The 23,977-nt window shown below is 40.7% G+C and overlaps 1 protein-coding gene across 6 annotated transcripts in view; it reads right to left on the bottom strand.

Moving 5' to 3' along the window:
• The window catches only part of LOC131438675 (guanine nucleotide exchange factor DBS), a 292,063-nt gene that overhangs the window by 44,016 nt on the left and 224,070 nt on the right, over positions 1 to 23,977 (bottom strand). For 3 of the 6 annotated variants that reach the window (XM_058608844.1, XM_058608843.1, XM_058608845.1), the window contains exons 3-5: positions 20,560 to 23,560; positions 14,576 to 14,695; positions 14,362 to 14,457 (exon numbers count right to left, since the gene is read on the bottom strand). In XM_058608844.1, the coding sequence (XP_058464827.1) occupies positions 14,362 to 14,457; positions 14,576 to 14,695; positions 20,560 to 23,463 (3,120 nt within the window). In that variant the 5' untranslated portion in view covers positions 23,464 to 23,560. The remainder of the gene's footprint in view (positions 1 to 14,361; positions 14,458 to 14,575; positions 14,696 to 20,559; positions 23,561 to 23,977) is intronic. The other 3 variants (XM_058608848.1, XM_058608846.1, XM_058608849.1) reach the window with 1 other exon arrangement.

Raw genomic sequence — 23,977 nt, forward strand, 5'->3', positions numbered from 1 at the left:
GCAACTGTATGAAAACGAAAGTGCCAATATTGATAAATGCACCAACGCATTGTGTTAATGTGTGATTGGCACATTGTTCTAAGCGTCCTCCCCTTGGTTTTAATTGTTAGTTTTTATTATTAGTGTTAAGCCTAAATGTATCTGTTGGATCATTGTAATCTGTTGATACAAATGATGAAGAGGTTTTATGCCTGCTGGAGAGAGAGATTGCCAAATTTCATCTCCATTGGGTTTTTTCCTGCACCAAAATAAATAAATAAATAAATTCCTGCAAAAGGAAATCCATATAGGAATGTATTTGATTGGTTTATTCTTCAACTTTATGGAAGATTTTTTGATTAAAATCAGGAAAAGAAGCGCCGGAATTTGTTTTTACGCACACATTGTTGACATTACTCATACGCTTGCAAAGAGTCTTGCTCCTTAAGGAAATTATCACATGTAACGCTTTCTAGCTTCCTTAACTTTAACTTTAACGTAACGCTTCCCATCTCACGATAATATCGAATGAAACACTTCGTCAGATGGAACATTTTTCTATATTGGGGACGGGTATAGCGTGATAGGTAAGTCGATGATTTTCACGCCTGGGTTCGAGTCCCAGGTCCGCACATAGGGTCAGAAAGTTTTTCTTTACCGAAGAGTCGAATCACCTTAAGGTTTGCACCTCTATAATCGGAACAAAAAAACTTCCATTGTACCTTTATTCAGGTGTTGACTCAGATAGGTCTCAAAAAACTTCGTAACGTATTTAGCTTCAAAAACTAATCTACTAATTTTCTTTTTTTTTTTTATTCAAGAATATAATGTTTAAGGCACACTGCTTAAGCTCTAAGATGCCAAGGGCTTTTACTAATTTAAAATTTACGACTAACTTAAAACTAGGGTTGTATCATTAAGTAATGTCATATTTGGGTCGCAGTGGTTGACTTTGGCAGATCCAGCCTTCATGTGGTGATCGGCCGGTGAATTGAATATTTCATGAGAGTCTTCCATATGGCGTTGGTGAATATTCATGTTGGCCGCATTCTTCGGTCCGTGTGGGTCCGCGGGAAACACCCCCAGGTTACGAATACCCGGCGGGTGGCCCGCATGCTGTTGATAAGTTTCCGTGGGCGATGATGGTGTTGTTACAGAAGAAAATGAAAAAAAAATATAGCGAAGTAAATATTGCGGAAAACGGAGTAAAAAGGGGATATGGGAATGAAATGACTAAAACGACAGAGATCTAATTAGTTGACATCGAGATGGTGAAGAGACGGGGAGGGGGGAAGCGAAGGTTAGTGACAGCAAAAAGATCTTGTTAGTTCCGATGAAGATGGTGGACAGATGAGGAATCGGGATAATCGGCGGAAGTTAGTGTCGAACCTGCAGTTGAGAAATAATTCTTAGCCACAGTTGAAACAACGTCGATAAATAGGAGGAACTTTCTAAGCCAGATGTAACAGATTACACTTGTATATTAATGTGTTTGAGAAACTGGTATATGAGAAGCATATATGAACTATCCCGACTCGCCAACACATCCCGAACCGGAACCTCAGGCGGTCTACCTCGGGCCCTGAGGGATTCCAGTAGCTTCGACCTGACGTCGCGATACTCTACGCACGACCACACGACATGCTCGATGTCCTGATAACCGTCGCCACAGGTGCAGAGCCCGTTCTCCACGATCCCGATACGCCGGAGATGTGCGTTGAATGTATAGTGATTTGACATGAGTCGTGACATAACGCGAATGAAATCACGACTCACGTTCATCCCCTTGAACCAAGGTTTCGTCGATACCTTAGGGATAATGGAGTGTAGCCATCGTCCCAGTTCGTCATTGCTCCATGAAGTTTGCCAACTTTCGAGAGTTTTCTGACGAGAGATACTGAAAAATTCATTGAAGCAGATTGGTCTTTCATAAATATCACCTTCTAATGCGCCCACTTTAGCCAATGAGTCTGCCTTTTCATTGCCCAGAATGGAACAATGCGAAGGGACCCAGACTAACGATATTAAATAAGACCGTTCAGATAAAGTACTCAAATGTTCCCGTATTTTCCCCAGGAAATATGGGGGATTATTTTCATGGCTTCATTGCCCGGAGAGCTTCTATTGAGCTTAGACTGTCCGTGACAATGAAGTAATGGTCTTTGGGCAACGTTTCAATGATCTCGAGAGTGTACTGAATAGCAGCTAATTCTGCGACGTAAACTGAAGCCGGATCACTGAGTTTGTAAGAAGCGGTGATGTTTTGATTGAAGATGCCGAAGCCTGTGGACTCGTTGATGTTTGATCCGTCAGTGTAAAACACCTTTTCACAGTTGACTGTTCTAAATTTATTATAAAAAATATTTGGGGCCACTTGAGGGCGCATGTGAGCCGGAATTCCACGAATTTCTTCTCTCATGGATGTGTCGAAAAACACAGTAGAATCAGAAGTATCCAAGAAATGAGCACGGTTGGAAACAAACAAAGAAGGATTAATATTCTGAGCCATGTAATCAAAATACAAGGACATAAAACGGGTTTGAGAATTAAGCTCAACTAACCTTTCGAAATTTTCAATCACCAGAGGATTCAAAATGTCGCATCGAATGAGCAAACGATATGAGAGATCCCAGAACCGGTTTTTCAATGGGAGAACACCCGCCAGCACTTCGAGGCTCATCGTATGAGTCGATTGCATGCAACCCAAGGCAATACGCAAACAACGATACTGAATTCTTTCCAGCATGATGAAATGAAAAAAATCATTTTTTCGAACAATTTCCGGATACAGGAAAGCATAGCAATCGGCCGATACGAATTGTGATCGGAGGCTGATTTTCCTGGTTTTTGAATGGCGATCACTTTCACTTGTCTCCAGTCATGTGGAACAATGTTGTCCTCAAGGAACTTATTGAATAAACTCAACAAGCGCCTTTTGGCGGGGTCTGGCAGATTTTTCAACAAGTTGAATTTTATTCTGTCTAATCCCGGGGCTTTATTGTTACATGACAAGAGTGCAAGTGAGAGCTCTACCATCGAAAACGGTGTTTCGTTTGTATTTGGTGTCGCGGCGCGGGTGATCTTCTGTTCCGGAACAGAGTCTGGGCATACTTTTTTAGCGAAATCGAATATCCAGCGGTTGGAATATTCCTCGCTTTCATTCGTGGTGTTATGATTGCGCATTCGTCGGGCTGTGTTCCAAAGAGTACTCATAGATGTTTCTTTCGTTAAGCCGTCTATAAACCGACGCCAGTAACCGCGTTTCTTAGCTCTAATCAAGTTTTTAATTTTAACGTTTAACGCCGCGTAATTCCGGTAATTATCAGGTGTTCCATTTTTTCTGAATATTTTGTACGCGGAGGCTCTCTCCGCGTTTAAATTTGTGCACTCTTTGTCCCACCACGGGTTGGGAGGACGGATGTTAGTTTTCGCGCCGGGTACACGTTTCGTCTGAGCTTGAGTCGCGGTGTCGAGAATCAAGCCAGCCAAAAACGTGTACTCTTCCTCCGGAGGAAGTTGTTGAGTTCTTTCAAGTTTCTCAGATATCGAGGTCGCATAGCTATTCCAATCAATATTTCGTGTGAGGTCATACGAAACATTGATTGTCTTCGATGGTTTTGAGCCGCTGGTGATTGATATTACGATCGGTAGATGATCGCTACCGTGGGGATCAGGAATTACCTCCCACGTGCAATCCAACCGTAGCGATGTCGAGCAAAGGGATAAATCCAGCGCACTTGGTCTTGCTGGTAGTGCAGGAATCCGTGTCATTTCTCCCGTATTCAAGATTGTCATATTGAAGTTGTCGCAGATATCATGGATCATAGTTGATCTGTTATCATCGTGAAGACAGCCCCATCCCGTACCGTGTGAGTTAAAGTCTCCTAAAACCAACGTCGGTGCAGGAAGGAGCTCTACGATATCACTGAGCCACCGATGCCCAACCGAGGCTCTTGGGGGAATGTAGATGGAAGCAATGCAAAGGTCCTTACCTTTGATTGTAACATGACATGCGACAACTTCAATACCTGGTATCGAGGGGAGGTTAATGCGATAGAAAGAATAGCACTTTTTGATCCCCAAAAGTACTCCTCCATAGGGATTATCTCGATCCAGACGAATAATGTTAAAATCGTGAAAGTTTAAGGGTATTTCAGAAGTTAGCCAAGTTTCGCACAATGCAAATGCGTCACATTTCAGATTGTTTACTAGAAATTTAAATGAATCTATTTTTGGGATAATACTTCTGCAATTCCACTGTGAAACAGTGATTATATCCGTGACCTCGGTGGATGATTTAGCCATCGAAAGATACAATCGCTGAAAGAAGGGGCCAATTTGCAGTCAACTGCTTCAAATATGTTTTTACTGTTGGCATGAAAGCAATTAAAATGCTTCTAAGAGGGTCTGAAATATTGAAAGTTGTAAAAATCCAGTCCACAACATCAGAGAACTTTATAAGTCCAGCACCTAGTTGGTTCTCTGGTGGATTTTCAGGGACGCTTGGGGATTTTTTAGTCCCTGGAAGCGGTGGGAATTCCATCTCGGAATTGAGTTTTCCGAGACCAGGAGCTTTTTGCTTCGGTGATTTTTCCCGATTCCCGTTAGCTGTAACTTTTCGAAGCCCTTCGGAAGACACCTTCGAACCCTTACTAGGTAGCTTATGAGAAGATTTATTCATTCTTTTCCTACAGCTATGAGGGACCGCTGAAGATGGACCTTCCAAAGGGTCGTCAGAATCGCTCTCGTCAGTTGACAAGCAGGCATATGGATTCGTTGCCTGTTTAGGAGGGGTGGCACTCTTAACCATCTCGGCAAAGGAACGCTTGGAGTGTTCCTTCAGGGAACGCTTCATCCGATCTCCTCGCAGTTTGTAAGCGGGACAGTCAGAGAGGTCATGCGGACCCTCCTTACAGTAGAGACACTTTTCAGCATCCTTACCGCAAGAGCCGTCCGCATGAGCTTCCCCACAGTTAGCACAACGTGGCTTATTGCTGCAATGAGTAGCTGTATGCCCCAGTTGTTTGCAATTGGTACAATTCATTATCCGGGGTACAAATAAACGAACAGGCAAACGAACCCGGTCCAAGAGGATGTAGTTGGGCAATGCCGAACCGGCGAAGGTCACACGATAAGAGTCTGATTGGGGATAAGACTTTGTTCCATCCCCGGCGATCGATACTGAATGCAATCGCTTGCAATCCAGTATCTTGACATTCTTAAGTGAGGGGTCTTTAAAACAACCCGCCCCGTACTTAAGAATATCCTCGCAAGTCAAACTCGAATCGGTGACCACACCGTCGATTTCGACTTCACGAGCTGGCACGTAGACGCGGTACTCCAGCGTAAAAGGATCCTTTTGAACAAGCTCATTAGCCTGTTTTGAGCTGGTAAACAGGACCCTGAGCTTGTCTGGCCGTATTCTATCTATACTTTTTATGGTATTATATCGCGAATTCAGGTCCCGCGATATTTTTAAAATATTCAGTTTTTTTTCCTTTGATTTGGTCCGGAAATAGACCGCGTAAGGCCCGGCCGGTAGTGCGAGCCCATCAGGATAGCTCTTTATGCGGGACTTTTTACTGACAAGGGAAGTCTCCATTTGAACATCGGGAGCGGGGGGGGGGGGGGGGGGGCAGGATTTAAAATAGGCATAGCGGAACTACTTCCGCGCAAAAACAAATGATTCGGGGGGAAATATAATGGTCAAATAAAGAAATAAAAATAAACGACGTAAAGGTACTTAACTAAGATCCAACGGGGGACACCAAGCTGGACTTCGTCGATCGGCGTATCGCCGCTTTGATGGTGTGCAAAAAACCTCCGAGAGGAAAAGGCACACTTATTTATAATCCTCACACAATGGCCGCTTGTTTATAATCCTCACACTTGGCCTTGATCGGCGAAACAATAATCGGCTAACGGTACCGTTTCGATCGACCGCTCGCAATAAGGCACTGTTCTATTATATAATGCGAAAAAAAAAACCTCTCAGAGGAAAAAGCACTATTGTCTATCACACAATATCGTCCGACCACTTTATCACACACACACAACTGGTTTTCAATGCTTTCGCAGTAAATCCAAATCACGTCCGTTCGCTCGGAAGGTTGAAACGGCAATGACTAATTTTCTTAATGTATTATTATTATTATTATTATTATTGTCATTTTATTTTACCCCGGTTTCATCCTCGATTTTATGTGGTTTTGACTCTGTTATGCTTCGTATGGCCTACCACTGCGTGCGCTTTATCGGCAGTGGAGTTTTGAACATTACGTAACATTCAAAATCTCTACCTCACGGTGCAATGTACAGGATCAACAGCCCTATGATATTTCTCTAACTTTTTTTCGGTAGCGAACATGGGCCATGGGTACTTGACTGTCAATAATACCGTGGCAGCTTTTCCGAGAGGCTTCAATGGCGAAAGGAAAATAATGCAGTTTGTGGGTTAAGATAGTCTAAATTTGAGAGGATCGAAAAGTGTGATTTGTCGGTTACGTCTTTCACACACTGATATCTCTCGATAACTGTAACGATAACTTGTATCATTATATTTTATATTACCGAAACGGAATGGTTCAATTATGTGACCTACCAACTTGATCAAAGTCTCACCAGTAACCTTCAAACGCGTCTGTCTGAATAGGTTATGTCATTTCCATGAAACGTAGAACCATCCTCCGTATTTTCCCTGGCCCCTAGTGACTATTATCTATTTCCGAACCTGAAAAGGTTTTATGTCGAATGCTGAGGTCATTTTAGAAACAGAAACCTATTTTGAAGGCGTTGACAAATCTGTTTTTTTTTTCAAAGGACATCAAAATGTTAGAGGACCGATGGGTCATGTGTATCGCTCTAAATGGAGTTTTCACGGCGGAAAATCGACTTTTTCTTTGTTAGGCCCGGCATTTCTCATTCCATGTAGTAGTATGTATTACTATAGATCTTCGAAACTTCGATCAAATATCGACTTTCCCAGTCAGTAGAAGGTCCTGTAGTGTTTTGGCAAGATTTGTCCGATTTAAATGACGATGACAAACAGAGGGTTGTGGAGTAAAAAGCGGTATTTCAAGGATAGTTTGATCATTTAAAAAAACCGCAACGATTCGGCTTCGAGGTCTGTTGAAAGAGAATGTCGACAGTTTATTTTCCGGTATTTTTATTTCTATGATTGTTTCATTCATACCAAATGGAAATTATTGCATAACTCGGGATGAATAACCATCAAGTTGGTAAATTTGAGCCATATACTTTGCGATGGCAATTAGATGCACCTTCAAGGTAATCACAATTCAACTTTGATTGTTTTATTTTTATATTGATGTCCATTTTAAAAGGTTTGCATTTTGAAATTAATATGAAACTTTATGATACGCCTAGCCTTTTAAAAATTACTTATAAACCGTGGAATAATAATTCTCACCCAAATAGCCAAACTCATTTCAGGTACATCTCAGTTGGATCTCATCTCACGTACCCGTCCTTTATGAATATTTTCCATTATTTTGTTCCGCGCTGCACTTTGTGCAATCGACAATAATGCACCCTAAGTGTTTGTTTGTCGAAGTGAAGAAAGCATTTCTATGTACAATTAATATTAATACCGAGATGCACTGTTTATTTTATATGAGTGCTCATCAAAAAACCCTGGCGAGGCGCGGTTTCGGCCGACAATGTTTAAGACTCATTTGCACAAACACCACTCCATGAAATGTGTTTGCCGGGGATCTCGAAACCATTTAGGCATCACCACGAGGAAAAAGAAAATATATCGCCGTTTTGTGGTTGCAATGCCAAAAGCGGTGCCGATGATGATCACGATGATGGAAAATGATGAGCTGCGCGCTCTGCTGGTCAATTTTGTTCGCCTTCATATATGGCAGGGTTTTTTTTTATCACCGGTTTGATAGATACATGAAAATGTATAATAGGTACATAAAAGAATCCATAGTGAGTCAGTCAGTCAGTTTAGTTATCAAGAGAGCGCTGTTCCGTTGCTTTGCTTTGCTTGTGGTCAGCGAGATAAGAGAGGAGAAATTACGGTAATCGCGGTGTTTTTTTTTCGCGATCCCAAACAACGGACCGACGGCGGAGGGCCAATCGCATAAACAGTGCCTAGATTTTTTTTCTGCTAGCCAAACCACGGATTCCACAGACCAATTTCTTCCGCTAGTCGGGCTTTTCGGTCAAGGAGTCAGTTAAATGCACCCAGCAGCGGTAATCGTCGTTAGAACGAGGAATCAAATGTGGAAAAACTGTTAGACGCCGTTGTTGAGGTTGACGCATCATTGGTGTCATGTTCAGTCGTTATTCTAACCGGAGCCAATTTCAATTTTAACAACTTTGCCAATTAATTTTGGTTACACGACCGACACGAAAATTTTCCAAAATTCCAATTATTGTTGATAAACAAAATGTAAATTTCGATTCCATACATGCATATTATTATCATAAATAACGGAAAACTTTCTTCCTTATTTTTTATGCACTGAAAAAAAAACAAAGATCTTCAAAGTAACGAGCAACCAGTTGCGCATCTCACGACCAAAAGCCACCGGACCGACCTTGATCTTGTTTCGCGATAGGCATCGACCCATCCTCCGTGGTTCAACGTATGGAAGGTGAAATTATGGCCGCAAGAAGAAACGGACCGTGGCTCATAAAGTAGTAGACATTACAAATCAAAAAATGACGCTCTTACGAACTGGAACAAGGTAATACCTCGAACCCAGTAACGGAAGCGATCACAGGTCAGTCAAACCGACAACCTCCTTTCCAGGCTCGTACGACGCATAATTTCTGCCGTGACGGGATTGCCTTCAACCGCCGCCACAATCTGGTTGCGATTTTCACGGGCCACGAATTCACGTGTGATTGCGGGATGGAAGCGAGAAAGCGTGTTTTCTTTATTCGACAGTAAAAGCAACCATCAAATTGGTTAATGTTCCGATTCCCTTTTGAATGCACTCAGCTACAATCTGTTTGAAATACACTTGTATTTGAATGGTTAGACAAACCGATTATCAAAGTGTTATCAATCGGATCGACGACCAGCACAAAACACATGTACCGTACGCGTAATTCGTACCACCACCGCGGCATCTGAAAAAATCGCGGATGTACGAGGCGGTGATCATACAAGCGCTACGATAACACCCTACTCTGGGAAAAAAAACTGTTCAACTTCTTCTTCTTCGCAACGCTCAGTACGGCACCGTTAATCCTCAAAGGAAATTTATCCTAGCGTGATATGATTGCAAACTGTAAAGCGGTCAAACACATTAGGCAGAGAGGTTAACGGTTTCCGATGGTCTTAACAATGCTCGGATCACATACATCAGGGGGCATTAACGATTAATGTTGACCAATTGTTCCTAACCTATTCTTATCTGATTATTAAAGTGCTTCTGATCGGTACACGTAGTTTGACACTGATTTGATTTTGGTTACTTGAATATTTGTGTCTTGAAGACTTTCCCAGAAAGTATGGACGCAACTAAAAACCGCTGCCATTTCGCAATGGTTCAGAATCTGTCAATTTTTATGGCTGCGTCCTGTTGTTTACACTCTTCTCTAACCACTTGTGCAGTTGTTTATTCGTTTTCATTAGTTTGTTTCGAAATGCGTGGACTTTCAGAAAAACAACGTCGAAAAATTGTGTACAAATGGTGCAAAGTTGGATAAACGTATACTGAAGGCTTTCGAGCAAAAGAAGGAGGTTTCAGTTTGGGATGTGGCCAAAAAAGTGGGCACTTCGAAGTCAAATGTTCTTCGTGCTAAAGAACGTTTGAATCTTCGAACCTATAAGAAGCAGAAACAACCAAAACGTAGTCCGAAACAAGAAGCATCGATCAGGACAAGTGTTCGAAAGCTGTACAATACGATTCTTGCTGGAAGTTTGAACTGCATAATCATGGACGACGAAACCTACGTGAAACTCGATTACAAATCCTTACCGGGACCACAACATTATACGGTGCGAGAATGGCAAGTGTTAAACCAGTCCAAGACATCGATTGAAGTCGAAAAAATTGGTAAGAAAGATATGGTCTGGCAAGCAATCTGTAACTGCGGTAAGATTTCGAAACCCTTCATTACCACTGCTTCAACGAACAGCGAAATATACATCAAGAAATGTTTACAAAAACGACTTCTACCCATGATTCGAAGCCACAAGGATCCTGTTGTCTTCTGGCCAGATCTTGCTTCTTGCCACTACTCGAAATCAACTGTAGAATGGTATACTACCAAAAATGTCACTTTCGTCCCAAAAGACATGAATCCACCAAATTGCCCACAACTTTGACCAATTGAGGAATTGAGCTTTCAAACCATCATACAAAATGACAATGCAAAACCAGTACGCATTGATACGTGCTTGTACGGAAGAATGAAACACCACCACCTTTCGAACGAAGCACACAGCGTGCTTTTTTCAATTTCGAATAGCGAAATCTTCAAATCGGTATCGGGGGATCAAAATTCTATATTGAAAATCTGCATATTAAAATGATAAGAAATTAAATCGCAAATAAATAAGTTATAATAATCGAATCTGAAAATGAAAGCTACTTTTTGTTTAGAGATAGCGTGTTGTAATGTAATTGGCAATCATTTCTCTTTACTATCTTACATTATGACCAAGGCCACCATCTTTCCATCCTATCAGAAGAAAGTTTAGTCGTTCGAATTATCACAAAATCATGATAACGATTCTATTTTATAAAAGCGTAGAAAGTGAACTAATACTTAACCAAAACAATTACAGATGTCGTCACTGCGCATGATAGCTTTATCAGAAAAGTGACTCAGCCAACCAACCCCGGTCTCCTCTGTTGCCCATACTTGCATATCAGTTCCATGTGGAAAATCGGCATGTCGAGAAAAAGACGATCAAAATTTTATTTCCGATTTTTTTTGATTTTCTGTGCTACCTAATGCTAAATCATGGTTTAAGGAGTGTATCGAGAATAAGCTATCCACATACGTTTGTGTTGTACGCATGTATTTGTGAAGGTTTGTTATGCTCAGATCACAGCATGCTGTGCGTTTGGCTGTCAGCTTTCGTTTGTTTACTTGTTTGTGCGGTTGAAATTGTGCGTTTTCAAAATGTCGCGTATTGAAAAGGAAGTGAAAATTAAGGTTCAGGACACATGGCTAAGTGAGAAGGGTATTACTATGCGAAAATTGGCGAAGCGGCTTGGAACTCATCATGCTGGTTCTTCCAACCCGAAACTGGACCAGAAAGTGTTATCTCTTATCATGAAGAACAAATCAATGTCAATACGTGATTTGGCCAAAAAAGCAGGAACGAGTGTCGGAATGATCCAGCGTATCAAGAGGCAAAATCACCTGATTTTTCTTTCAAATTATGATATAAAACGATAAAACAGAAGAAGCGAGCAGCAACAAGGGGCCCGGAAATTGTATTCGCGTCTTTTGCAGTGTCCGGATGCATGCGTTTTGATGGACGATGAGACTTATGTAAAGAAGGACTCAAAAACCCTTCCAGGTCCACAATACTTTACTGTCGTCGTTGGGGAGGATGTGAGCGCTGCGGACAAGTCGATTCAAGTGGAGAAATTCGGTCAAAAGATACTGGTATGGCAGGCAATATGTTCCTGTGGTTTGAAGTCAACCATTTTTTACACTATCGGAACTATAAAAGATGAAATCTATCGATCTGAGTATCTCCAGAAGAGATTGCTACCTTTATATAAGAAGCATAGTACACCTCCACTGTTTTGGTCGGGTTTAGCGTCGGCTCACTATACCAAAACCACTCTCGATGGCTTGCGGAAAAGGGTATAAATTTCGTTGAAAAATATATCAATTCACCAAATTGCCCTCAGCTTCGACCCATCCAACGTTACTAGGCAATCGTGAAGAGGGTCTTGAAGAAGACTGGCAAGGCAGCTGGGAACATGCAGGAGTTCAAAAAAAATTTGGGCTCAAGCGTCCAAAAAATGCGATGCAACACTTGTCCGGAACTTGATGAAGAGCGTTTAATCAAAAGTTCGAAAATTCGTAAAGGAATAACTTAAATTTCATCCGGTTTTCATTATGCTCAAGATTAACCTCGTACAATAAAGGATCAACTTTTAGTTTGAATAAAATATCGTTTTATACCATAATTTGAAAGAAAAATTTGTGGATAGCTTATTTCCGATACACTACTTATTACATGAAATATCGGTAATACACTTTTGCTATTTCAATATAACAACAAATGAAATTATTGAAATTTGCACTGAATGGGACTGATATGCGAGTACTTTGCATATGGGACAGATATTTTTTATCACATTTTACGGAACAAACCTTCACCTTTTATTGCAATTTCTGAGAGTATATTGAGGATAGATTTCGTTCCTCAAGCTAACTCAGAATTGGCGAAAATCGATATGGGACTGATATGCGAGTATGGGCAGTCTAGAGGTAAAAAAAATTAGGAATAATGTTGCATAAATTTTACATTAGCACTCCGTCTGACAGATTCATGACCAGACATCTTTTGCGAACGTGCCTCCTTCGTCAGTTAATGGTGCTCCCATGAAGTCGATAAAAAGATCCAAAACTTGCAACATATTCTTGTTTGTACCCGCTCTTTATCAGTAGTTTTATCATTAAAGTCAATTCTAAAATTAGGGTACGAAGAAAGTTATAGAATTATTCTCAACTATTCTGTTCAGATTACGATGTAAACTTAAAATTATCATCACTCTCCGAGGGCCACTCTCGTTGATGTCCAGTATACGGGCCACCCGCCGAGTGTTCGTGACTTGGGGGTGTTTCCCGTGGACCCACACGGACAGCAGGATGCGGCCTTCAACGGCACGTACCATCGTCACCGCCCAACAAACTAGCCACTCTTGACCCCCGCTGGGAGGCATAATTTTACTTAGTATCAAGCCCTTAGTATTAAGCAATATATCTGTTGATATAAAAAGATAAGGAGGTTTTATACCTGCTGGAGAGAGAGAGATTGTAAATTTCAGCTGCAGTGGGCTTTTCCCTGCTCCCAAATAAATAAATAAATATGAAACCTAAAATATCTAACCTTAATTCTAGCCTAAAAATTACCGTGCGTGAACAAAACGTGTAGCAATTTGCCACCTCTGTCTAGTTGCAGGCGTTTGCCCCGATTACCCAAAGCTAGGGGCTATCACTCGGTCAAGTCGAGCGGCAGCGAGGTCGGACAGCAGGCCACTAAAAACGATGAGACATTAGACCTTTCAGAATCGCAGTAAATTAGAACAAATTCTATAAAGCAGCATGTTGATCTAATATGCCAAATCATTTGGCCTAATAACTATTATGCCAAACGGCGTTATGTCAAACGGTATTATGCCAAACGACTTTATGCCAAACGTGCTAGTCTCCTTTAAAACATTGAATAGTGTTCAGGATAACGAAAAGACCTTGCATTAGCAACTAGTTTAATAAAAATCAGTTCAGTCATCTCTGCAATCTTGACCTCTTCGATAATGACACACATACAGACACGGACATTTGCTCAGTTCATCGAGTTAAATCGGTTTGTATATATTTTTTTTTGTTTCGATTATAGATGTTTTGTCCTTACTGTCATCCGCCTCTTCGGACCAGGAAAACTTCCTGACAGTATGTTCGGGGTTGGGAATCAAACCCAGGCGGGCTGCATGAAATTTTCAGTTTTTATTTAAAGTCTGGAACATTCTATTAAATTTGAAAACCTCTTTCATGATGACGACTCCGGTTTATCGGATCCCAAAAGAGATCAAAAACTTCTAGAAGAAACTCATATCGATTCATCTCTAATTTTTGTTTTACGATTTACTATTTTGTACTGATGGTTTTTTCATGTAGTTGTTAGATAGTTTACGTGTTCTGATGATTTTCTTTACGTAGTTGTGAACATCTACTTCGAAGATAACAATGGTTTGCTGGTCAAATATCTGTTCTACTCAACCTATAGTTGAGAGTTATAAATTTTTCTCACATATTCCTGTGATTGGTAGGATTTGTAGATTAAATCGAAATACCATATTTGACAGGCCGTATGAACTTGTGGCAAACGCAGGAGCCACAAATGTTTCGAATTACATCATAACCGAGCAAAAATCTTTTGTTTCGTTCCGGTTTGGCTTAGTGACGCTATTAAAAAGCCGTGTAGAAATTGTATGTAGCTGAGTCTATGAATTTTGAGACGAATACTTGACCAAAAAACTGTTCTGAATTTCGTCCGATTAAAACCTATCTCGCTCCAAAGGAAGCACGAGCTTCGGAAGTTCGCCAAAGTTAGAGTCTTTTCTGAATTTCTGAAGCTGGGAGACAAATAATCTGCCCTCTATTACAAATACAAATTTAAATATATAGAAAGATGTACAAACTTACCTTAAGAATCGACCCCATTTCGGCGACATAAATCCGCTCGGTCTCGAGCAACTCCGCCAGCACATGCCCTCGTTTCAGCTTCCGTTCATCGGAGTCCTACCGGTCGTCGAAGCCACCGAAAGAAACAAAAAATAAACAACAAATCATTTGCAGTTCTACCGTGTGTTGGGACAAGGAAGGTGAGAAATAAAAAAAACTTATTCATTGGAATTACCGTTTGGCTTTGCAGGTTCAGATCACTATCCGAGCTGGCAATGATGGTATCGCTGCTGATAGAGATCCCGGAATCCGGTGGGCCTTCAATCGAGCGTGGTCGGGATGAAAAGCTTTCCAGCTACCGTGACGTTGGTGTGGTGAAAATGAAGGAATAAAAAAACACACACAGTCGGAAGAAGAACGAAATAGACGGAATTAGAAAAAATTATGTATTGAGCGGTTTGTGGGCCGGCCTGGCCGAGATGTTATGCAATTTAAAGTTATTTTCATTCTTGCGAAAAACTTCATGTGCCGCCGTGATGAATTACGAGTTATTAATTGTATATTTGCAACGGTTAGATGGTAGCACATCGAATGAGGTTAACGTGAAAGAATTTCCGGGTTCTTCGCGCATGCTTTGCTGAGTTGAGAAATGAGCAAAGGAGAAAACTTCTTTATTATGTAGACAGCTTTGATGGAGTTTTAAATCGAGTTTGTTTCTTACGGAGCTTATATGGAGGTGATTAAAGTGTTAAACTGAGGTCAATCAATCGTTTTCGGAGTAAACTAGCTTAGACTTTATTATTGTGTCAAGAGGAACAATTTTCACATTCAACGCACAGTCGGGAAAAAATGAACACCAGACAAAAAATAAATTATTTTTTGGAGGCATCAAGGATGGCTTTTATCGTATCAAAGAACGCTCACTAGCAACTCTTCACACGATTCAATCAGTCCCATCAAAGCGAGACGGATATCATCGCAGCAACAAAAAACCGGCATGGTTCATTTAACATAGAATCGACACCAGTGCGAGAACGAATTTCTCTCGATGAGCTGTCTGAGAATCAACGGCTAGCACGCTGCTGTGTGAATTCTCTCTGAAGCATCAAACGGTCGCTTATTCTCGTTTCGCGATCCGATTCTTATGGGCAGTTGATAATCGCGATAGAATCATTTTACTATTGCCGCTTATTCTAACTATTTGCATATAACCTTTGCATAAGTTGTGTCTATGAAAATGTGTGTGAATGCTCCAAACAAGGGTTTTGAAATTCTGCAACCTAGTATGAGAATCATAAATTCAAATAATCGATTCGATTTTCTGCGATAATTGTCAACTTGCGATTTTCTCTTGGTAAATTCCACACAGCGGCGATCATTATCATTATCAGGCTGCAATTTTTTTTTAAGGGCCGTGAAATACTCAGAGAATGAAGTGGAGCGAATATTGATAAATATTGAGCAGCTTCTGTCAAATTTTCGGCAATTAGCAACACTGGTTGGCATGAAACAGTAAAACAAAAAGTATTTTTTAAATGTAAAACAATCTGTACAATCGGTTCCACGTATTTCAATCACAATTTTTCTCTTGTTATAATAATCAGTTGTACTGCGTTATGTAATCCTGAAGCAGGTCAAATACAACCTATGATCATTATTACATATTCCGTAGAAAATTCCATCGATCCAATTACATGAATTTTAAATGATAACACTATACCATTTAACCCATTTTACTACAATTTGTGATTAGTATCTTCAATTAAACTCTCTTCCGCAATTCGAAAGGAGATTGATTTCGGATGACAAAAATCGATTTATATTACGTGTAAAACCTTCAAAAAGTACACGGAAAGAAGTCCGTTACTGTTGGCATGATTAAATAATCATATAACCAATCATTTTATCTTTTCCTGATGTCATGATAATTATGATTGATCAAAAGGATCCTCATCAAGAGTAATAAGGCTTCTCCCATGAAAATGAATCATGGTCAGAAAACGGCGTTATTTGAGGAATGTATTTCATTCAAAACTCGTAACTTCAGTTTTCTACCTAATTTGATACTTCAGAGCCAAATGATAATGATTTCGTAATAGATTATTGAAAAGACGAAGAGCAGACATGGAAAACAGTGTTGAAAATAAATCAAAATTTCGAAAAGCACGACTTAAATTTTTCACAAGTGATTTTCAGCCAAAATAACGTCAATCTGAACATTCATTGTAGAACAGTTCAGTGCTGTTTTTTGCGAACGCGATTCTCACTGAAACTGATTTGACATAGAAAAAAAAAATCAGTTGTGAAGAGTTCACTAGCGAACATTCTCCTCGATGATATTTATGAAAAAAGTTCGCCCATTGAATATATCTGATATAATTCTCGAACAGAAGATTTTTGGTACTGAGTTTTCATAGCCGTTATATCTCAATCCCTTGCAGAATTCATGATGAAAAAACTCACCGCTGATCAGAAATTGAACCGTTCTGAAAATGCTCAGTGCGCGTAGGGTGGTTGATAAGTAGATCAGTAGTGGTGATGTATTCGAAATTTATTCGGCAATACTGTGGTGGTGGAGTGATATCACCAATCAAAGCAGCAAGTACTGTGATTAATAATATAATAATATACGCAGAAGTAGAGCGCAAGCTATCGCTACGCCCATTCAAACGTGTCATTAAAACGCTACGGCTGCTGTGTGCTCGAGATACACGATGCTGCGCTCCTGTCTATAAATCAAATTCGTGCTAAATAGCGTTTTGTTGGATTTAGGATTAACATTGTAGTGCACTGTAATCAACCATTTGGATCGTCGCTATAATCACTATTTGGAATGTGGAAAAAATATTGTTATTCATATTGACCACCCTACATAAGAAATCACTTGTGAACTTCGAGGTTTGGAGTTTTGTGGATACTTGTTTCATGAATGAAAATCTCTGTTTTCCATTTTTTGCATCGTTTTGAGAATTTAAACATACTTCACCTTGACATTCGGGAAACGGAAACCGGAAACCGGATCCATACATAATCCTAACTCAGCTAGTAGGACTTTTACTTTGAACCTAATTTTTTTTTAAATTTACCCAGCTGTTCCCGAGAAATCGGAAGGATTTCCGGTTTGTAATATACAATCACATGTTCCGGTACTTTTCATTGAATCTTGAATGAAAACAAGAAAGTTCATTTGGGCATTAAATGGCATAGATGTCTATTGAGAAAAAGATTTTTTTTAATTTTAATTCCCGAAGTTTTAAATTCTAAGACATTTGGCATGAAAAAATACCATACCGTTCTAAGATAAAATTCGTAAAAGATTTGGTGAACAGTCGAGGAAACAATTAAATGTTTTAGTCCTTATAAACATCGCACGACTTTCATATCTTGACAACGGGAGCGATTGTTTTTGGGATACGTGTAATTTTAATCTGGTTCGCCTTTGCGGAATGATCCAAAATTGCTCAACATAATCATTTTACCATTTTTCGATTAAATTTTCAGTAGTATGAGAATCGTGAATAACGAAATTTTTTTTTCTTAAACTTTTGGTCCTCTTTCAGATTTCAGCTCTGGAACTCAGGTTCAGAATCCAGTTCCAGAATTTGGTTTCAGAATCTAGGTTCCAGATTTCATTCCCAGAACCGAGGTTCAGATTCTAGATGCAGAATTCAGGTTCATAATCCACGTCCGAAATTCATATCCAGAATCCTAGTACTGCTCGAAAATCTAGCATTCAAGTCCAAAATCCAATTTTATTATTCAGGTCCCGAACACTGATCCAGATTCCATGCCCAGAAATCATATGCAGAATCCAGATTCTGAATTAAAGTTCAGAAGTCAAGTCCATAACTCCGGCTCCTAGAACCAGAATCCAAGCTCAAAATCCAGTTCCTAATTCAGAATCCAGGTCCAAAAGTTTACGTGTAGAATTCAGATCCAGAGTTAATGTTCAGAATTGAGATCCAGAAATCATTTCCAGAATTCAAGAGCAGAGTCCAATTTCATAATTCATGTCCGAAATCCAATTCAAGAATTTAGGTTCAAAATACATTTTCAGAATCCAAGTACTGGCGCTGACTCTAAGATTTGTGTCCAAAATTCAGCTCCTAAGTTCATGTCCAGAATCCAGTTCTATAATACCTTTCCAGAACTCAGGTCTCAATTACAGGTCCAGAAATCAGATGCAGAATATAGGCCCCGAGTTAAAGCTCTGAACCCAGGTCCAGCACAATACAAGTAGGTTTAGAATTTTCCCTACACAAAAATCTCAGAATTGCGGAAGCAAATAATGTCTTCATGGTAATAACCAAATCATATATATATATATATATATATATATATATATATATATATATATATATATATATATATATATATATATATATATATATATATATATATATATATATATATATATATATATATATATATATATATATATATATATATATATATATATATATATATATATATATATATATATATATATATATATATAACAGGGCTGAAAAGTCACCACTTGTGGCTGAACACCCAATTTAAATCTTAATAATTTAATTTTAACTTATATTCCAATGAATAGTTATTTAAAAAAAAAAAAAACCCAGGTCCAGAATTCATTCCCAGTCGCTGGAAACAGAATCCAAGTCTAAAATTCAGTTCCTAACCCAGAATTCATTTACAGAATCCGACTCCAGAATACAGAACTAAAATTCATGTCCAGAATTCAGATACAGAATACAGTCCTAGAATTCTGGTCCAAAACCCAGACTCCCAATTCAGGTCCATGACTCTAGTCCAGAAATCAGATGCAGAATCCAGGTCCTAAATAAACGCTCGGAACTAAGGTCCAGAACTCATTCCCAGAACCAGAATACACATTTATAATTCAGATACAGAATCAAATTCTATAAATCTAGTATAGAATCTAAAATTCAGGTCCATAATTCATTTCCAGAATCAAGATTCAGAATTTAGGTCCAGAATTCTGTTTCGAAGCTCATTTTAGAATTCAGGTCCAGAATCCAAGCCCAAAATCCAAGTCCAGAATCCAAAAGTAAGTCTAGAGTTCGAAATTAGGGCTTAGGCTCATAATTCATTTCCAAAGTTTCGCTTTCAAAGTTCAATTTGATAACTCATTTCCAGCTTCAGCTCCTGAATTTAGATCTAGAATCCAGGCCCTGAATCCAAATTCAGAGTTCCAGAGTGTCCAAAATCCAGTTCATGAATTCAGGTTCAGTCGTAAAAAAATCTTATATATTATTACTATGGAATTTTAATGTTGATCGTAAAACAGGTTTTGAAACTTTCTTGAATTTTGAGCCAATTCGAAATAAATTTAACGCAGGGGTATACTGGTTCTTCCTTTCGCTTTATATGGAAACCTTTATGAAGAACTGTCCACTTTTTTATATTTAACAGTATATTTTTATTGCAGCACACTGCCTTAGCTCTAAGATGCCGAGAGTATTTCTTAACTGTACTTGAGACTAGGATAATTTACATGAATTGTAACGTTGTTGTTTCTGGTTCAAGACACAAATCTCCAAACATCAAGGGTAACGTGCCATTTGAGCCAATTTGTTCTAATTGTGATTCAAATTAGGACTTCCCAAATGCCCTCTTGCATCAAAAGATTCGCCAGGTGATTACAAGAAACCAACTACAAAAAATTAATATTGAAAAGTGCAAATATCTTTGTCACGCTAATTTCCCGTACCGGACCACTGTGCAACGTGATGAACTTCCAAAAAAAAAACGCCTTCTCAACGAAGTATGATGACTGCCAAAGGGTATTTTAATTTTCCACGAAAGTGAAAACTAATTCCCATCGTTAAGCCTATCCATTTCGATGCCAGCTGCTAAAATTACCCTAAATTTCGCTCGTTTTATTTACCAACAATTGTAATACCTGCGTGTGCGCCGAAAGCGTTGTAATTGATCATTAACGAGTTATATTTGACTTTCTACAACGTTGGTGGTAAAAATGCAAAAGCAAAAAAAAGGTTGCTCTCGGTAGCATCCGTCATAACATCATCTTCGCCGCATCGAGATTAAATTAACTGGGGGATTTTGACAGTTTCACGCACACACGCGCGCGGTTTGGTGAATTGTTTTCGCATTTCCACTTTAACGGCACCGGCAAGCCGAGAGCCGGCCGGAAGAAAGTTCACGCTATTTAGACATTGCAACAACAACAAAAAATAATCAAATAATTACCTTACTGCTGTGGTTTGCCAGTCCGCATTGGCAAAGTGGTGCTTTTCGCAGAACTACTCCGCCATTTGATGCGTTACAGTTTCCACTAACTACACCACCGTTACCTTGACTAGTGCAACCTTTTCCGCCGGAGGAACCGTAACATAAGCCACCGATATCGATGGAATTGTTACTGTTGGCCAGTGCGATACTTTTCCGGCGACAGCAACAACAGCAACCATTTCCACTGGTGCACCCATCAGCAGCCTCCCCGGGTCCCAACACCACCCCCGGGTGAGCAGTTTCCATGTCATCGAAATAATTGTTGTTCCAAAATAATGCTCCATCGCAGCCCAGTCTAATGCTTGTTTTGGACGTGTAACGGTTGCCGTTGGAACTTCCGTTACTACACGTTACACTTGACATATTTGTCCCATCACTGCACACGGTGCTTCCCGTGCTAACGGTGGAAACAATCGAGAGCAGTTGTTTATCAGCCGGACTTAGCGACCGCTCACTTTGATCGTAGTAACCATCGTCCTTGTCCGAATCGGCTCCGTTCGTGCTGCTGATCGTGGAAGCCGCCGAACTACTTCCGCTGGTCGAAGTCGAAATCAGCGAAACCGGTTCGCTAATATTGGTCGTGGTTTTTCCCGTTCCCTGACCGGTTATGAAAATCTTGATACTGTTGTTTTCTTCGTTCCGGATTTTGTTGTTGATCGCCACCTTATCATCGTACGACTTGTTCTGCGGGTTGTTGTTCAGCTTGATGTTCCGCTGGTTCTGCTGGTTCCAGAACTTTTGCCGTGCCAGAACCGTCTCGGTGATGTTCGAAATCGGTTCAATGCACTTCTCGATAATCATTCGGTTCGTTTCCAAATCGATTTCCTTGATCTTGGATGAAATGACACGAACAGCTTCGCAGCCATTGTTGTTCAGCTTTTCGTTGAGGGCATTATGCAGCAGGATGTTACAATCGTGATCGTTGATGACGATGGAAGTCCGCTTGCCACTGATGATGTCGGATTCCTTGCCATCGTAACCGGAGTCTTTGGGAGTTTCGGTTCCGGGTGATTTTTTCGAAGTACAGGATGAACTCGACACCGTTGATGATCCCGAAGACGTTGACGACGACGACGACGAGGAGGAGGACGAGGACGACATCGGACAGTTTGAGAACTTGCAATTTTTGTACCCACAGGTTGTTTTGCTGCTCTTCACACTTAGGGTGCTGCTCATATCGTCATCACTGAGAGTTCTTTCGAGGGATTTCGAGCGGACCCGTGCGATTGGAGTGCGAGGCGGTGTTTCCGGTGTTCTCAATGTTTCGTAATCGATAGTTTCGACCGGTGGCCCGGTGGTCCCATTATGACCATCGATGATCCGTCGGATTCGCTTGCTGATGGTGTCATTCGGTCCAATGGCTGCGATCGAGTTCGCCGGAGTGGACAGCGTCGGAGTCGATACCGCAGCCGCCACCGCAGCCACAATCGTCCGAGCGTTTTCTTCCGCCTTGTACCGGGCACTGAGCCGTTTGTGGACGAGGTATTTCTGTTGCTTCGTTGACATTTCTTCATTTTTCGCTTTGTTTTTTTCGAATCGGTGCACATTTTCCCGTACCAGTCCGTTAGTGATCACCGGCGGGGAAGGGATTTTACTAGCAATTTTCCGGTTGAGTGCTATTACGCTACTGCTGTGTTGGCGGGATAGCAGCGGCGGAAGCGATGGCGGCGGTTGGCTGACGTTTTCACCGCCTGGCACCGCTTTTGATTCGAGGAACAATTGATTGATACGATAGATATCGTTCATCGATCTATGGCGTGTGATCAGATTGGTACTGGTATGGCTCTTTTGTAACTTGAAAATCCGATTATTTCCGTCCACGTTCGGTTGCTGTTTGAAGGTATCTCCTCCTCCTTTCGTTTGCGCCAGTTGCGGGTTACTTTCCGTGGTTGGTTTTTTCGCCAGAGCCGATTGATTGATCACACGCAGCATACTGGGACGATTGGCTCGAAGATCCCAGCTGAGTCGTTTGTGCGGATCCGCCATGTTCGGTTTCGGTGGACCGGAACTTCCCGGTGGAGTCTGATGGCCGTCTTTGCCAACTACGCCGTACAGTTTATTATCAACATAACGCTCATAACTGCGGCTGTCAAAATAGTACTGCACCGTGTCGAGTTTGTTCTTTTTCTTAGTGTCAAAAATGGCATATTTCTTCTTGCCATTTTTCTTCGTCACATCCGTGTCGTTGATATATTGCAACTTTGTCCCGATCTCCGCGATTGAATTATTCGAACCGAACCCGTTATGTTTTTTGTACACCAAATATTTTGATTTGATATCGCTCACACTGACCGACGTACCGTTACAAGCGTTACTACTCGCACTGACACTGCTGGTGGTCAGTTGTTTTTTTATTGCATTAGCCACGTTACCTTTGGTGGGAGCTGCCGCAGCGACCGTTCCATCTTTTGCCTTCTTATCATCAGCCGATCCTTTCTTCTTTTCGCTTCCAGCAACTCCATCGTTCTTCAATTTAACATAATTCACTTTTAATAATTCCATTTTCGGTATTTTTGAAAACATATCCTCATCAATACATTCCAGTTCCGTTCCGGCTTCAGCATGTCCATTTTGCAGGTGCTCCTGCGGGGTCCCCCCTTTCCTGCCCGTGTCCACTTTGGCGCTTATAGCACTTGAACTCCTTCGATTGATATGCAAATTTCGGTTACTTCGAAAAAGTGGAATTCCTTTACGATTCCCATCGTTACCCGTTCCTGGTGCACCAGTCTCCTTCCCACCACCACCTTTCTCTCCTCCACCAGGCCCAGGACCCGTCGAGGCCGGTGTCGGAGGCGGTGGTGGATGCTGTGCTGGAGCCGGCAGCTGTTGACGGTGGGACGCTTTCATTCGTGATTGGATCATTCTGCCAACTAGGGGCGATCACATTGTGCCAAATTTTGCTTCAGTTTCATTACTGTTGTACTGAATTACGGCAATCGAAAATGAAAATGAAGTCCAGCTGTATGAAAAATAGTAAAGTAAAATCGTCAATTAGCTGTTTTTCGCTTCTCGAGGAATACCAAAAGATCGGCGATCCTCGGGGAAGGTCACGTCATTAGTAAAAAACAACAGCGAGAGAGAGAGAGACAAAAAAACTAATCGTTGGACCACTATTGAGTAAATGATGCAATCAAAAACCTATGATGACTATAATTGAAGTTAAACCTTGTAACGGTTCGGTTATTCATTCGTCGAGATCGTATCACAGCTGAGTTGCATCGATTAGATTTGCCTTGTGATTTGAAAAGCGTGAACGCAAACATGCAAAAAAAAACAAAAGTGCCCCCCCATTAAGGTAAAATTATCAAAGCCATCATGGGCACTCGACAGGGTTACCAGAAGCTGCCGGACTTGGCAGCACGACTAACGATTCCTA

The sequence above is a fragment of the Malaya genurostris genome, chromosome 3 (genome assembly GCF_030247185.1).
Source record: "Malaya genurostris strain Urasoe2022 chromosome 3, Malgen_1.1, whole genome shotgun sequence".
Lineage (NCBI taxonomy): Eukaryota > Metazoa > Arthropoda > Insecta > Diptera > Culicidae > Malaya > Malaya genurostris.